Source organism: Lissotriton helveticus, chromosome 10 (genome assembly GCF_964261635.1).
Source record: "Lissotriton helveticus chromosome 10, aLisHel1.1, whole genome shotgun sequence".
In the NCBI taxonomy this organism is placed as follows: domain Eukaryota; kingdom Metazoa; phylum Chordata; class Amphibia; order Caudata; family Salamandridae; genus Lissotriton; species Lissotriton helveticus.
The window spans coordinates 1,006,787,631-1,006,802,410 of NC_136071.1; the positions used below are offsets into that span (position 1 = coordinate 1,006,787,631).

The window sequence follows — 14,780 nt, forward strand, 5'->3', positions numbered from 1 at the left end:
TTCTGAAATTAAACATCACTCTTTTGAGTACAAACTGTGTTCTCTATATAGTGCGCTAGCACAATAGCATCCAGATCCTACGCGTTAGAGTTCTTCTTAGATACCTTACAAAACAAGCAATCCAATTGCTGTAATTTTGTGTGTGCCCATTACTCTCATAAAGACTTTGGCCTCAATGTGGTTGAAATCGGGAATTACATCCTGGCGTGAAATGTATGGGAGGAATGCATGGTGGAATTGGAGGTATCTGTAGAATTGGGACCGGTGCATAACCAATTTGGTTTGTAGTTCCTGGAAGAATTTTAGAGTTTGCCCATCCCAGCCCGCAAATCCTTGTAGCCCAAACAATTGTGGTAATAGGCCATTGTGCCAGAGAAGAGTTTCCTTAGTCTGCCCCACCAACCCATCTTGTGTGGCGCCTGTCACCATATCACGATATCACGAAGACCGTCTTGGTTGCGGGTGGCAGTGTTTTAAGTGTCAGACCTGAGTGTAGAATTGTATGTAGTGATTTAGTGTCCATTAACCACTGCTCGACTGCATAGGCTCGATCACGTCTGCCCCCGTACCGCCAGTTGTTCCAACAAGAAGGTGTGAAGCTACATGGTAGGCTTGGACATCTGGAGTCTCAATGCCCCCGTAATATGTGAATTGGAAGCATATTCTTAGTGCTACCCGCATGGATCCTCCGACCCAGAAGAAGTGGCCAAGGACTGCATATGTTGTCTGAACCAGGTAGGTAATTTGGGTACGGGTGGTTCTGGAGTTGATGGAGGAGACGAGGCAGGGAGACCATTTTGAAGATGGCCAATCTACCAAAAAGGGATAATTGGAGATGTGACCAGGAGCGCACTTGCTCTTTGACCTGTGCCAACAAGAGGACAACATTTTTGTCCCATGAGACTGATTGAGAGGCCGATAGAAACACCCCGAGATATATAAATCCATTTGGGGCCACCGTCACATCAGGCATCCATAGACCCAGCTGGTCTTCCCCGCATAGAGGCCACAGGAAAGATTTACGAGTGTTCATATTGAGACCGTAAGTTTCACCAAAGATTTGCATTATCCTGAGCAGCCGTGGGCCGGAACTATTAGGCTGCATTAGAAAGAATAATACATCCTTCGCATACAACGCTATGCGGTCAGAAACCTCCCGCGTCCACTAAAGCCGTAAACTTGGGCATCAATTCTCACCCAGCCGCGAGTGATTCCATGGCGAGCGCAAAGAGATAGGGAGACGGGAGACATTCCTGTCGGGTGCCCCTTCCAATGGGGTGCCTAGTTCTGGGGGCCGACCAGGTTTTAAGAAGATGACTATTTCAGCATGGCGTCAATCAGGTGGGCTTTATTTCAAGGAACAAAGGTCCTAAGCAAATAATAATGTACACAAAATAATTAGAATATAACCAACGATGGGTTACTCTAGCCATCCAAGGTCCAGCCAGACAATGGAGTTTTATTTTTACAATGGAGAAAATAAAGTCAGAAATACTTAGAACAGCATAAATAGTGAGGCACAAGCCTGTACCTTTAAAGAACCGGGAAGTGTGGGGGAATGGGGTAACAATACAGACAATCGAACCAAAACAGAAATACAGGCAAAGACTTTGAGCTTTGGCCACCTGCATTCAGTTTTAAATAACAGTAAGTTTTGACCAAAAATAGATACCACAACAGTTAAGCACAATGGACATTTGTGGTTCTATTTAGAAATGGCGGAGTTTCGATCCCTTGCTCATGGTAAACTGGGACCATCATCAGGACTAAAAAATAACATTTGCCTGGTTCAGAACATGTTTGTGCCAGTCGGCAGAAGTATCAAAAATTGAGTTTGTGACTTTGGAATAAGATCGCCACAGCTCTGTAAGTAGCGATAACAACATGAATGGTTGTCCTAGAGGTAATGGAGGGAGAGGGCGGCCGCCGCTCTCCTCAGTACGCTCCTCTCCTCAGTACGCTCCTGTATCCAAGGATGGGGATTGTTTGAGTGCCCTACCAAATTCGGTATAGGGCTTGCTCCTTAGGGTTGCGTGATGGCTGGAATCAGGAGACAGCAGCGATGTGCCATGATGTTCCTGGCGTGATAGCAGGTACTCCATCAGGTGGGTGGCATTGCCTATCCACAGCCGCATTGAGTGCCGCTAAATACGGAGCCGTCAGTTGAGGTTGGTACTTTTGATAAAATTCACAGGGGGATCCGTTTGGGCCCGGCACCTTGCCTGAGCACATGTCAGTCAGGGCACTTTGAATCGCTTCAGCTGTTAACGGGGCATCTAAGTCCTCCCTCGTGGAGTCAGACAGGGATTTCGGAGGCAGATGGTCCAGAAACCAGTGAATAGTGTCCTCTGGTAGAGTCTCCCGTGGGGCATATAGATCTGAAAAATATTCAGCAAAGCTAGCTGCAATATGTTCAGGGTCAATGAGTCCCGCCCAAGCGGGGCTGAGTATCGCAAGAAGGCCGAAGTGTTTACTGACAAAGATGATAAGGGAGGGCACTAGATTTATCTCCCCACTGATCTATCCGGCTGCGGTCGCGAACCAATATGTTTTAGCCTCATCCAGTAGCTCACTTGCGTACATCTGTTGTGTCATGCACATCTGTCAGCAAATCGCGCCACTATTCTCACCTTGGCTCTTGTGCTTTAGGTCTATAAGTTGAGCCTCAGTATGTATCAATTTTTCGTGATGCTGTTTGCGTCGTCGGTGCAAAATGCAATATCCACCTCCCTAAGTGTTGGCTTCATGGCCTCTCATAAAATTTCAAGTGAATCAACCGTGCCGGTGTTATGAGATTAAGTATTCTAAAATGGCTGTATGCATCTGCTGGCAATACTGATCATGCTACATAAGCCATGGTGAGAGCCGCCACCGAGGCGGTGAGCACCTGGAATCTAGGTGCAACAGTAATAGTACAGGGGAATCGTCAGATAAGCCCCGGGGAAAGATCTCTACTGTTTGAATTCTGTGGAGAGGAAATAAAGATATAGTCGAGGCGGGAAAAGGAGTCATGAACTCCTGAGAAATACCCTTGTTCTGACAGGTGTCATTTCTGCCAGGCATCAACCCATCCCATCCCTTGAGTCAACGCTTGGAGCTTCGATTCCCGCACGTCTACCCGTCGTCCTGCACTACAATATCTGTCTCGCAATCACCCCGACTAATGTCAGGCCCTGCGGAATCTCCGCCCAGAGGGATGTCAAGCGCTCCACAAAATTCCATGACCAGGGTGGGCATATACACTGCCAAGGGTAAGGCACTCGCCATACAATGTACCCGTCACCAGGGTGTATCTGCCTTGGGGGTTCGACTAGATCTGATCGTGCACGGTGGATAAGGATCGCCACCCCCATCACCCCCTTTTAAAACCAGAGTGAAAAGTATGAACATATCCAAATTTCGCTAGGCACGGTGTCTTGTTACCCAATAGATGGGTTTCCTGCAGCAATATGATATCCACCTTGCAGTGCTTGGCCAGGCGGAGTATGGCTCCCCTTTTAATCGAAGACTGATACCCATAACGTAACAGTGGGCACCCAATGCTGTTTTCACCCCTGCGCCCAGCCAACCTAGTGCCGCTGGTGGTTTTCCTCTGGTTCTGCCTTGGACTGTGCCCACTACTCAATTTAACTCTTGGAGACTGGTCCTCTAAGTTGCTGTACGGTACCTGTGTGGCACACTTGCTTTTCGTCCAATAGGATAATATTGCAGCTCCTGAAAATCGCTCCTGAAAATCACACTGTCGACTTTTTAATTACAAAAGTAATTCTGTTTAGAAATGTACTTACCTTAACCAATTGCTTCCGGTGCCTAAATATATATAACTTGTTACTTTTAGGTCGAGCCTAACGCAGCGCGGAAGCACTGCTTCAGATGACCTTTTGGAATCACTCTGGACTTTTTGGGAAACTTGTGCATGTACTGCACTGTTCCCAATGAACCCTTGTGCATGTATAGCGTTTACCTGACGGGAGTGAGCAGCTGCGCCATCTGTTTTCAATTATCGCGCCCTCGCGTTAATTGGAAACAGATGGAGGGGCGTTCACTTTTGGGGCCGAGCGTTTCATCTCACACTCGAAATGTCAGGAGGAACATAGGGGAGTTGGGTATATATACCTAGTACCATTCTGAACATGAAGCCGCAGCGCCTCCGTGTGCACACACCTGGGAGTGCAGCCTTCAGCCTCCCCATGTTACGGTACTCTCAGAGGGTAAAACCATATTAAAACGCAAGACTGGTTTAGAAGATGTAAACAAATATATTTTTACTGTTTTTGTTTAATTCCATTTCATTCTTGTGTACATGTATGTATTTATAAAACAGTAGTAACATTCTGAATCATAGCATGGTTTTATGGGGGTGCGGTAAAAAAAAAGTTCTAATAAGAAAGAGCAGTTACCACTAACTGACGAAAACCAGATTCTCCACATGTTATTAGGACCTGTAACATTTACGTTACGGAGATTGGGATTTCCTCATATCAAGCCAAGACTCCCTTCTTCAGAAACGTCTACTGAGAACAACTGACGTATGACCCATGAAACCGCAAAAGTGTTTCTGGGATGTTCAACATTTCCAATCTTAGATTCTAAGAAACATCAAGAAAACATCTTTAAGAGTAAATTGTATTACGTGCTGAAGCAATTTGCAGATTGTCAGCTGGTACTTAAAGCACCTGTTAGTTTGAGAACAGTACTCACAGACCTGACACCTTCTAAATAATATTCGCCGTCAGAAGGGGCAGTGCCTGGTGTTTCAGAGTTATTTTCGCTGCCCAACCTCTCCTCCCAGGGACCTCTTCCCCTCCTCAGGCTGAGACTGCCGCCGAAGTCCTACGGTGTTCTCACACTCCTTAATGGACAACATCGCTACTTGGAGCCTCTAAAAACAAGCGGGAAATCTACTGAGATCTGCTCTTCACCGTGTGAAATTATTAAGTAAAAGAAGCCGTTCGTGCAGCACCTGGCGAGTAGGCTGGGTTGTTCCTCATTTGCCCTTTCCCCCATGAAGCACCCCTCTCCGTTATCTGGGAATAGTTTTCAGATGGTTTCCCTCATCTTTGAGTTGTCTTTAGGCCAAATACTGCATTTTTTTTTTACTGTTTTTTTTAAATAATCTTCTGCATCTTTGTGCTTTTTTAAACCTCATCTCATCTTTCAGCCATAATTTGAAGCTGATCTCTTTTCTTGCGTTATAGCTGAGAAGTAGCTCTAGAAAGTCCCCGACACTGAAAACTCAATGTCTATAGGTATAGGTAGCGGACGAACTCACCGAGTGGAGCTTCTGCAAACTTGAGCCCCCCTTTGCGGACATCTGCTGTATTGAGCTCCATCTACAGAGTCCCAATACGGGCCTACTACACAGGAAGCACTCTAGGACTTTCCCAGCCCGGCAACTGCTCTCATGTCTTTTTGTTTAGTTTGTCTCAGTATATACAGAATACGACTCTTCAGCTACACTACTCAGAAGAGCACGCTCGCGCCCAGAGAGGAGTTGACCTTCTCCTCAGAGTGCCCTTTATTAATTCCTACTTGGTTAATTCAAGAAGTAATGCCAATTATGACGACGCAAGAAACCATGACGGCGTCAACACCTGTTTCGCTCAGAGGTGCATTAAGCTTTCTCAGGGCATCTATTCTTTGCTTTTCTTCCCTGCACCAGTTTCAAAAACAAAAAATCTAACAAATCGTCATTTAGTTTCTGAACAGAACAGGAGCATAAATATGCGGCCTATATCTTGTGAGTGGAGCGTTGCTGGTAGCTTCCAGTCTCGCGTTATTAGGGAAATATCTACTTCATTACCTGATAAAGAGCTACTAGCCGCTGAGTGAGTCGATGTTGTTGTGGGGCAGACCTCCGAGGTCATCATTTGCCTGAAGGTGTTCAAGCACGTAGAGCGTGGAGAGCAGTGCTTGAAATGGAAAAATAGAAGTGCATGTACTATGTAGATAAGTACCTGCTTGGTTCTGAGAAGTGCAGGTACTCTCCGTCTCAAAATAAAAGTGTCTGTACTCCGTACCGGGCAGTGCCTGCCCAGTTATAGCACTGGTGAGAGGCTGTAAGAGCAGCTGGGTAGAGAGCAGCCTTCAGTAGCAGTGCCAGTGCATTAAGTGTCACGATGGAAAGTGCCGGGCAAAATAACTGCGGAGAATATTTAGAGTACCCCATATAAAAATCCCTTCCATGAGTTTATCCATTTGAATCCCCGGTCTGATTCTGCTGCGTTGTGGACTCCTAGCAAAAGCTCCAGGTGTTTTTTTCACAATAAAATGACAGAGGAGAATGAAATGATGACCAAAGGTCTTGCTGGACGTAAATGGACCAAAGAAGAGTTATGTTAGTTCTAGAGCGGCTAAGTACGATGGCTTAAGGAGGGCTTGACTATGACCGCTTAGATTTGTAATGCAAATATCCAGACAGTAACCATTGTCTTCACATTTTGCTGGAAGCAATCCCACTGAACACGGACCCCACCTCCCCCCCACTGTGGAACCCCATCTGCCGCTCCCCATGCCCATTGGTTTGTCCTGTGCAATTTCGGACTCACAGTACAAGGGGAACCCAGAGTCCCGGAGAAGCTCACATAGCATAGCTTTTAATTAGTGGCATTGTTCTTCACACTGGCTGCAGCACCGATGTTCTATTAATTATGTAAAAAAGCCAGCATTGTTGATTCTGTAGTTGAAGCGCCAAGTGAAGTATGCAAGGATCGACTTTAACACAGACGCAGCACACTGCAGTAACAAGCGCTATATAAAATGTATAATTGTTTAGCTCCCCATGGAGATGCTCCTACCTACAACAGGACAGCTGGAGACCTCACCTATGCGGTGCTGCTTGAATTCTATGAACAAACGCGGCGCCTACAGACACGAAGTGCAACAGTAGCTCCTCAACTGAATTAGATGATAGACATAATATACGACGTGTGCAAATAAGAAAACTGTGCATAAAGCGCTTGTGCACACTGTGGTGTGTTCACTCTGATAACACCCGAAAACCATCGATGTACATGCTGGCTGCTCCAGCTGTTCGTTCGTCCCTTTCTAGGAAGTGGCTGAGGAGGGATCGGTCTACATCTGAGCGAAATATGATAGTGGGACTAACCCATTTAAATATAGCGCTTCGAAGTCGTTGCTAAACGTTGTAAACAACAGGTTTTACTATTCCGATTTAACGGTACAAGATTAAAGAGCAGAAATAAATAGTAATTCGCACAGTACTAAATGTTTTCTTTAACATACATTGCGCAAACAGGGTTTGTGTAATGGACTATATATGTTGCTAGGGGGAAAACAAGAAATTCTACAGGTAAATTAAAAGTAGACTTTGAACCTGCAAAGCACCATTAGCTAGGTTCAATATGCGAGTGCACACATCTGAAAAATTATCCACAGTAAACAGCAGAACCCCATATACTAGCAAAAGGGTCCTTGCATCCATTTACATCTGGTCAAGTGGAATCTCAACAAGGAAAATAATATATGTAACTATATTTTTATTTATAAAGTTTTAAATAGCGCGAACTTGATCCTGAAAGGTTATCAGAGCGCTTTACAGTTAGAGGGAGAGGAAGGAAAGATCACAACAAGACAAAACTAGTGAAACAATATGCATAGAATCATATTGTGCAAACATAACAGATCCTATCTAATTCTGGGTTAATGCGGAATGGGCTAGTCAATGATAAGATGATATCAAGGGAGTGATGATACATAATGATGTAAGGGGGGCGAATACAGTTGTAACAACAGAATTATTAACCAATGCTGTAGTAATTACAGAGCGATTAGGGTCCATCGTGTTACGGTAAGAACTTACTCATGAGTAATCTTTTTGCTTCCACTTTGAAAGCAACCTTGGAGGAGATTCTACGAATTTCCGGTGGAAGAGAGTTACAAATTTTTGGTGCAACACCAGAGAAGGCTTGTTGGCATGTTCTTTTTGCAGAAGATCTGAGGTATTACAGATGAGCCATTCTTTAAAGAGCTCCATAATGCAGATAAACTCACTTAAATAGGGGTTGAAATAGTGTGCGGGAGCCTTCGCGCACAATATATTTACTTCACTGCACTCAGTTGGAAAAACTGGTCTAAATACTACAGGGAACGTGCCGCTGGGAACAGAAATAAGCATGCGATATTCCAGCGCCGCCGAGCCCTCTTGGCGCGTTTCTAAACAACTGGGTCCACTTCTTTCCCGAATAAACGCAGGGCACGGCCCGTCTTCAGAAACCCTGTCTGCCCCAAACTGCAAAAAGTACAGTAACCGCAGATTCTGCATTGAGGCCAAATTGATGGGGTCAAAAAAGGCCTTATTAATCAGCCATAGAAAATTGTTTTAAGATGCAAATGCAAGATGAAACAACTTAATTTGGAAGAAGAAACCCCTTCAGAAGTAGAATTGCCATGTTGAAAGTGAATGCAGAAGACTGCAATCTTAATCACTGCGGGTCCTTTCAGAGACTAGGCATGAACAAATAGCCTTTATGTATCCAAGAAGAGTAGTAGCCACTGCTGCGTAAAACAAATAGACGGGTCATGTTTTAAATCACATCATTACTGTCCTTAGTGTGTTTAGTTACTGATTTCTGTTCTTGATAACCAAGTTAATCGGAAGTGTAAAGCAAAGCTCCCTGTGCCAAAAGATACCCCTGGTTTTTCCACTGATTTTCTTTTTTCTCCACAGATCAAAGGCATTGGCTTACATTTTAGCCCAAGTGAAAGGCAGAGCGGTTTTGTAACTGGCTTCTTTCTAGCGATTAGTGTGTTAGAAACATTTATAGAGGAATTCAGGCTCTTGGCTCCATCTCCTACTCTGAGGTGGGTCAGGTATCGTCAAATCTGAAAAATCTGAAACTTAGTGTTTTGATAACTGTATAATGGGCTGTGGGAGTTCGACAGCAGAGTTAACTAGTACTACCCATGCATGACGTCACAGGTAAGCCCCACTGTAAATGATGTTGCAAAGTTTGTACTGTCATTGACGCATTGGTTTTAGAGTAAGGTTCTCAGCCACTTGAGTGTTGTAACATTTATTTATGCCTCTTCCTGAACCGTTTGATAAGAAACTGACTGTCCAGTGTGCTCTCCCCAAAAGACTATTAAATGGAGACCAAGAGTTGTTAGCTTATTTTTAATCTATTGAACTTAAAAGGCCTCAGCAGATGTTTACCAGTATGTCATTTAAACATTGCAGATCATCATGAATGGATGTGGTCCTCCACATATTGTAGTTCTTTAGGTCCCTTCCCCTTAAGAATGTTTTTTGCGAAAAATAATCCACATTTTAAGATGGTTAGCTCCTTGAGGTGACGATAAGGATCAATCCTTGAACAGTGGAACTGTGCAAGGTCCTACCTATCTGTTCACTCAAAGCCTTCATGTTCAGTGCTGTGCACTGAAAATGAGTAGGGATGATTACCTTTATTGCAGTTCAGGTAGGCGAATTGGGGTTTGAGGTTTCAGCTGATATTTTGACAGATCTTAATCCGGTTTAGAAATGAAGGAGCTTAGGAGATCTTTGGAGTGTCATGACTCATGAGTCAGCTCTTCAGTTGCTCAGGGTCCACTTTTTCTAGAACACTTTGTTTCTGATGTTTTGATCCTCATGGATTTCTCTTGTTTCTGTGGGTTTTAGTGACATGCTTGCATAAACAATGGTATCCTCCTTGGTGGACATTCCAGCAGGCTTTACCTGGTTGGGCCAATAATTTACCCAACATTCTTACAAGTTGGCTAATACTCAGGTGAATCGTCCTTTATCCACCTTTTCACTGTATTTATTATTCTATATTCTTGTGATCAGATCATGCTTCGATTAACTGTGATTTTGCAAGATGGAAAGTTGTTGGTCTGAGGTTGTATTTACATACTGTGATTGAATAGAAAGCCTTGAAATCCGAATTTGAGATTTTTCTCGTGCATACAGATGATTAATCTAGTGTCTTTTGAGGGTTGTGCGTTTCTTATTGATCTTTTCCAATTCTAGTCACCATGCATGTGACTGAAAAATCAGATCTTCAAGATGGTCACTTTGAGGAATATCAAGTTTATCTTCTTCACTGCTGTTCATTGCAAACCACTTTGGCTACTTTAATTACCCTCTCTCACAGTGGTGGTTGTAGTGGGGTGCAAATATTTCCCCAAGTGAACTTGAGTCCCCACAATGAAGCAGTCTTCTGTGCAATACGTGGAATGCACACATACATACATACATTAAAGAAGTAGAGAATACTTTAATGGTATACCTTACTTAGAATGGTTAGAACAAATAAATTATGCATACTCCTAAACAGCCACAAAGTCTGACTGTATTTTATGTTTGAGTTTGGTAAACATATGCATCGTAAAGCGTTTCAACAATTTGTATGTTTTTCCAGTTCACTGTACTGTTTGTTAAACATTTGTTTTGTTTGTTCCAGGCCAGTCTTTCCATATTGGGATGGGGATTTCTTGGTGGTGTTCTGTTTCTTATAACGTTTGGACCCTTTGCAATATTTTACTTGGCCTTTTATATTCTCTGTTTTGTTATCGGGTAAGTACATTCCAGTCTCGATCAAAAGTTGCAAGACTACTCTTTACTGGCAAATTAAGTGATTTGTATTAGTTCACTGTGTCTAATGGTACCAAAATATAATACATGTATTACTGTAGCATCTGCTAAGATTCATTTTTGTAATTGGTTAGAATTCAAGTTGACGTCTCCTTTAATGCTAAAACTGGTGACCTATTACATTGTTTTTTTTAGTAATGATTGATTTTGTTAAAACTAATTTAACATGAAAGAAATATTATATAATTTGTGCATCAGCATGGATTATACTGTTCTGGCATTTTATTTTAGAAATCCACTTACATTTTACTGTAGAAAATAAGTAAGAGTAGTTGGACCGAAGGTAGAGAGGTATGCCTTAATGTAGAATAACCACGCCCTATTCCATATAACCTTTTAGTCACCCCATTCTACCTTTGCCCTATAACTGTAATTTTTGCTCTGGTGCGCTTCAGCATATTATACCCTGGAGGAGGTCTCCGACGTTTTCTGTACTAGTATCTACTTTTGATTAATAAAAACAAGGCAGAGCGAAAAAGGAAAATTATCGGTATTAAAATTGTGACCACTTCAGGCAAGATTACATCGGTGGCCACCACATGCAGGATTACCACTCCTCCTGCATGTCCTCAAGAAATGTAATTGAAACATTATCAGTAGGAATTCCGCAATACATCTCCCCAACTGAGCAATAATTGTCATTAAACTTTCTGCTTGAACTGTTTTGGAAATTAAGCTCCATTTATCGTTTTCTGAAAATGCACACTTTTTCCTAGCACATACATGCTTTTAAGCTTGGTATCCATGCTCCTCGAATTTCCCAACATCCCTCTGAAAAAAACATCAGGTTGGATATGTAGTAAGTTTGGCATTTTCATCAAGCCTGCATTTACTATATATCTGTCCATCAGTCCTTTTTTTATAACTTGCTTACATGTCACCTAGCAACCACTTCAGAGCTACAGAAAGGAAATAAAAAAAATACGAATAACATGGCAAAAGGAACAGGAAAAGCAAAAGGGGATTGATCGTGAAAACGATAAACAATTGGCACAAAAAAACAGATAGGCTGGTTGAACAATGAGAATCGAGGTGTAAGGGAAGTTATTTATATTAACAGGTGGATTTTGAGAAGGGAAGACATTGAATGAATCATAGAACAGGAAGGTTTTAAGGTTGTTCCTGGATTGGCGATAGTTTTTTGATTAATCACTTTAAGTGGTAGGTCCTTCCAAAGTTGTGGACCCTGGAAGTTAAACAGTTTGCCTCCATAGTTAAGCCTTTTGCGCAAATGTTAAAAGAGCTGAGATGAGTTGGCTGATCTTAAATTTCCTATTGGTTGGTATGGTGAGGGCATAATTTGAAGGTAGTTAGACAGCTTTGAGTATGGTACATGTTTTAAAATGGATACTGTGTCCAATTGAGAGCCCATGGAAATTCATCAGGGCAGGTGTGGTGGGTTAAGATTTGTAGAGGTAAAGCAGATTCTCACTGCTTGTTTTTGTACCCTTTGCAGTTTTCTGAATTTGCCATTTTTGTAAACATGCATAGATAGCAGTAGCGCATTTGTTGCTAAGTTAAATCTCTTGATAATTTGATGAGAGAGTAGGAGGCAATACCTGATTTTCCTAAGTATAAAGAGTTGCATCACTTGCAGAGATTCTGCCTTATATGCTCATGTATAGCTTTGCCAAGAATGGCCACGTTATCTCATGTGTGCACCATAATGTTGATGTTGGCCACAACATGCTTCATTAGGACCATAGCTTGGTCCTACCATTTCTTATGTGTACACTATTCGAGCCTGCATAGTTGCTTGCTGCATCACTTGACTCTGAAAACTGTCTTTCTCAATGTGGTTGTCAACTTGTCCCATGAATGAATGGCAGGTACATTAGGTGCCACATTCCCACACCACCTTCTTCCCAGATAAATTAGTGTTGAGGACTTGAGTGACCTATTTTACCTAGTATTATGACTACTTTCTATGTTGGGCATTCTTGTACTCTTCCACCATCCTTTGATCCACCTAACCCCTCTAAAAGGAGGAGAAATGTCGTCAGTTAGACCCCAGAAGGGTTTTAATTTTCGTATATCGATCATTCCAAGGACAATCGAGCTGATGATCAGCTCTTTGTGGGGGTTTCTTGAGCAAAGAAATGGAAGGTTGTGCACAAGTAGACCCTTTGGAGGCAGATCCTTCTATCCATAAAGATATGCTACACACTGACAAAGAAATGCCCCCTCCATGGTCTGAAAAGACCAATCCACCTGGACAATGCCCGATATAACTCTGTTGCTGCAAAGGGCACTTTCCTTGGATATCTGCCGTGCTGCAATGTGGGCAATGGTACATATTTTATGAAGCACTGCTGTCTTGACAGTCCAGGCTGGCGAAAAATAAACTTGTTTCACTCTATTCTGCAGGACATTTTAATTTGAGTCCACTCCACAGACCCCTCAGCTTGGGGAGTTATTGCTTTGGCATCTACATTAAAGGTAAAGAATATGTTAGAAGCATCCATCAGAAGAACAAGTAGTGTATAATCATAGATTCCTCACTGCCCTTCTACTTCCCCATTCTGTGGATCGGCCTCTGTTTAGCATGTAGCTCACCAGTAGGTTGTGCCCATCAATGAATAGGCTCCCCTGTACCCATTTCAATGCCAAATCTCAGGGGACGCAGAGGAAGATGAGATACTTCAGTCCTTGGTATTAGTGCCTGTGGTCCACCTGGAGCAACAACTGTATGTGGATGGCTGGTGCTCACAATTCTGAGTAGACCTGTGTATCTGGCTCTGGAATTGCTGGATCTTAAATTCTGTACCCCACAATCCCAAGTTTGTTTACCCTGCCCCATAGGCCCCGGACCTTGTTTCACTAGATGAGGCTCTGCATCTGGTGAAACTGCTGCTGTGGGGACAGTAGGGACTGTTTTCAAAAGCAATGCACATCCTAGCTCCTGCTAGGCCGCTACAGCACCATGGAGATGGGGGGGGCGGGGAATGGGGTGGTAGATAAAAGGCTCAAACCACCTGAGCAGCAAGGTAACATGATTCACCCAGCCATACAAAGAGCTGGGTTGCATTCGGCCCACTGTGAATTCCCCCTCGTCCAGGGCCATAGTACAGGACTGAAAGCTGTCTTAATCTGATTTCCGTTTTTCAAATCTATGTGTGGTCAGCGATGGGGACAAATTGCCTTGCTTTCAGTTCAGCATGTGAATTCAGGATATTTGTGTACATCTGTCCACTTTGTAGGCCACCTTAGAAGTTTATAACCTAATTTGAAAAGTCGCTTCATACTTTACAAGATGCATTTCTATATATTACAATGTTTTGGCTAGTAGTTGCAATGCACAGTGAATGAATGAATGAATGCTTCGCAGAGCTAAAAAATGAAATACCCATTAAAGGTGATAGGCCGATAAATGTAATAGAACTAACCCTATATAAATACGGGCGAAAGATTTGATGTGTTCTGAATATGTGCAAAGGAACTATGTGTAATTGATAAGATGTTATTGGATTATGTGTTCTCAAAACAGACAGGGGGGGCAAAAGTGCAGTAAAATTAACTGGTATGTTGACATATTTGGCTGTATGTGTTGCAGGCTATGTATTTGTTTTTATTCCTGGAGAAAGTTCGTTCCTTGCCAAAACATTTTTTTCTGCTTACTGATTTTGGTTTATCACATATTTAATTGTTCTCAGTTTTGCAACTTATTGGAATGAAGTGTTTTGTTAAGGTAAATAACCAAATAAGTAGACTATATAATGCAAATAGGTCCTCTCGAAAGATGCTTAAGTAAAGCTGAAATATTTTCCGTTCATTTTTTTTCTGAAAACCACGTTTTCTCCACAGAGGCTTTGTGATTACTCTTTTATTTGGAAAGACAAATTCGGAAAAGTACCTTGAAATGTGCGAGCACTCCTTTCTTCCATCTACTCCCATTGGGGTTCCTATGGTAAGTTCCTCTTTTAAAATGTATGTAGTATGTTTAAAAAAAAAAAGCTTTGACAGCAGTTTGGCAGCTGAAATGTAGACAGACAGCTGCTCTCTCTCTCGGTGAGACAAGTTGATTCTACCACCTTAGTTCCTGTTTTTGTTAGCTTCAAGGCTTTGCTCTTCTGAGGACCGTTGTAAATTGATTAAAACAACGTGTTTGCGCCATTTGAATTTTGTCAGATTTATGTCTCCGAGGTAATGTCTTATTGAAATCCTG

The 14,780-nt window shown here is 42.6% G+C and overlaps 1 protein-coding gene across 7 annotated transcripts in view; it reads left to right on the plus strand.

Annotated features, from left to right (window-relative positions):
* SNX13 (sorting nexin 13) overlaps positions 1-14,780 on the plus strand; it is a 547,690-nt gene that overhangs the window by 103,456 nt on the left and 429,454 nt on the right. For all 7 annotated transcript variants that reach the window (XM_078663681.1, XM_078663683.1, XM_078663682.1 and 4 more), the window contains 2 exons: positions 10,425-10,537; positions 14,420-14,522. In XM_078663681.1, coding sequence (XP_078519807.1) covers positions 10,425-10,537; positions 14,420-14,522 — 216 coding nt within the window. The remainder of the gene's footprint in view (positions 1-10,424; positions 10,538-14,419; positions 14,523-14,780) is intronic.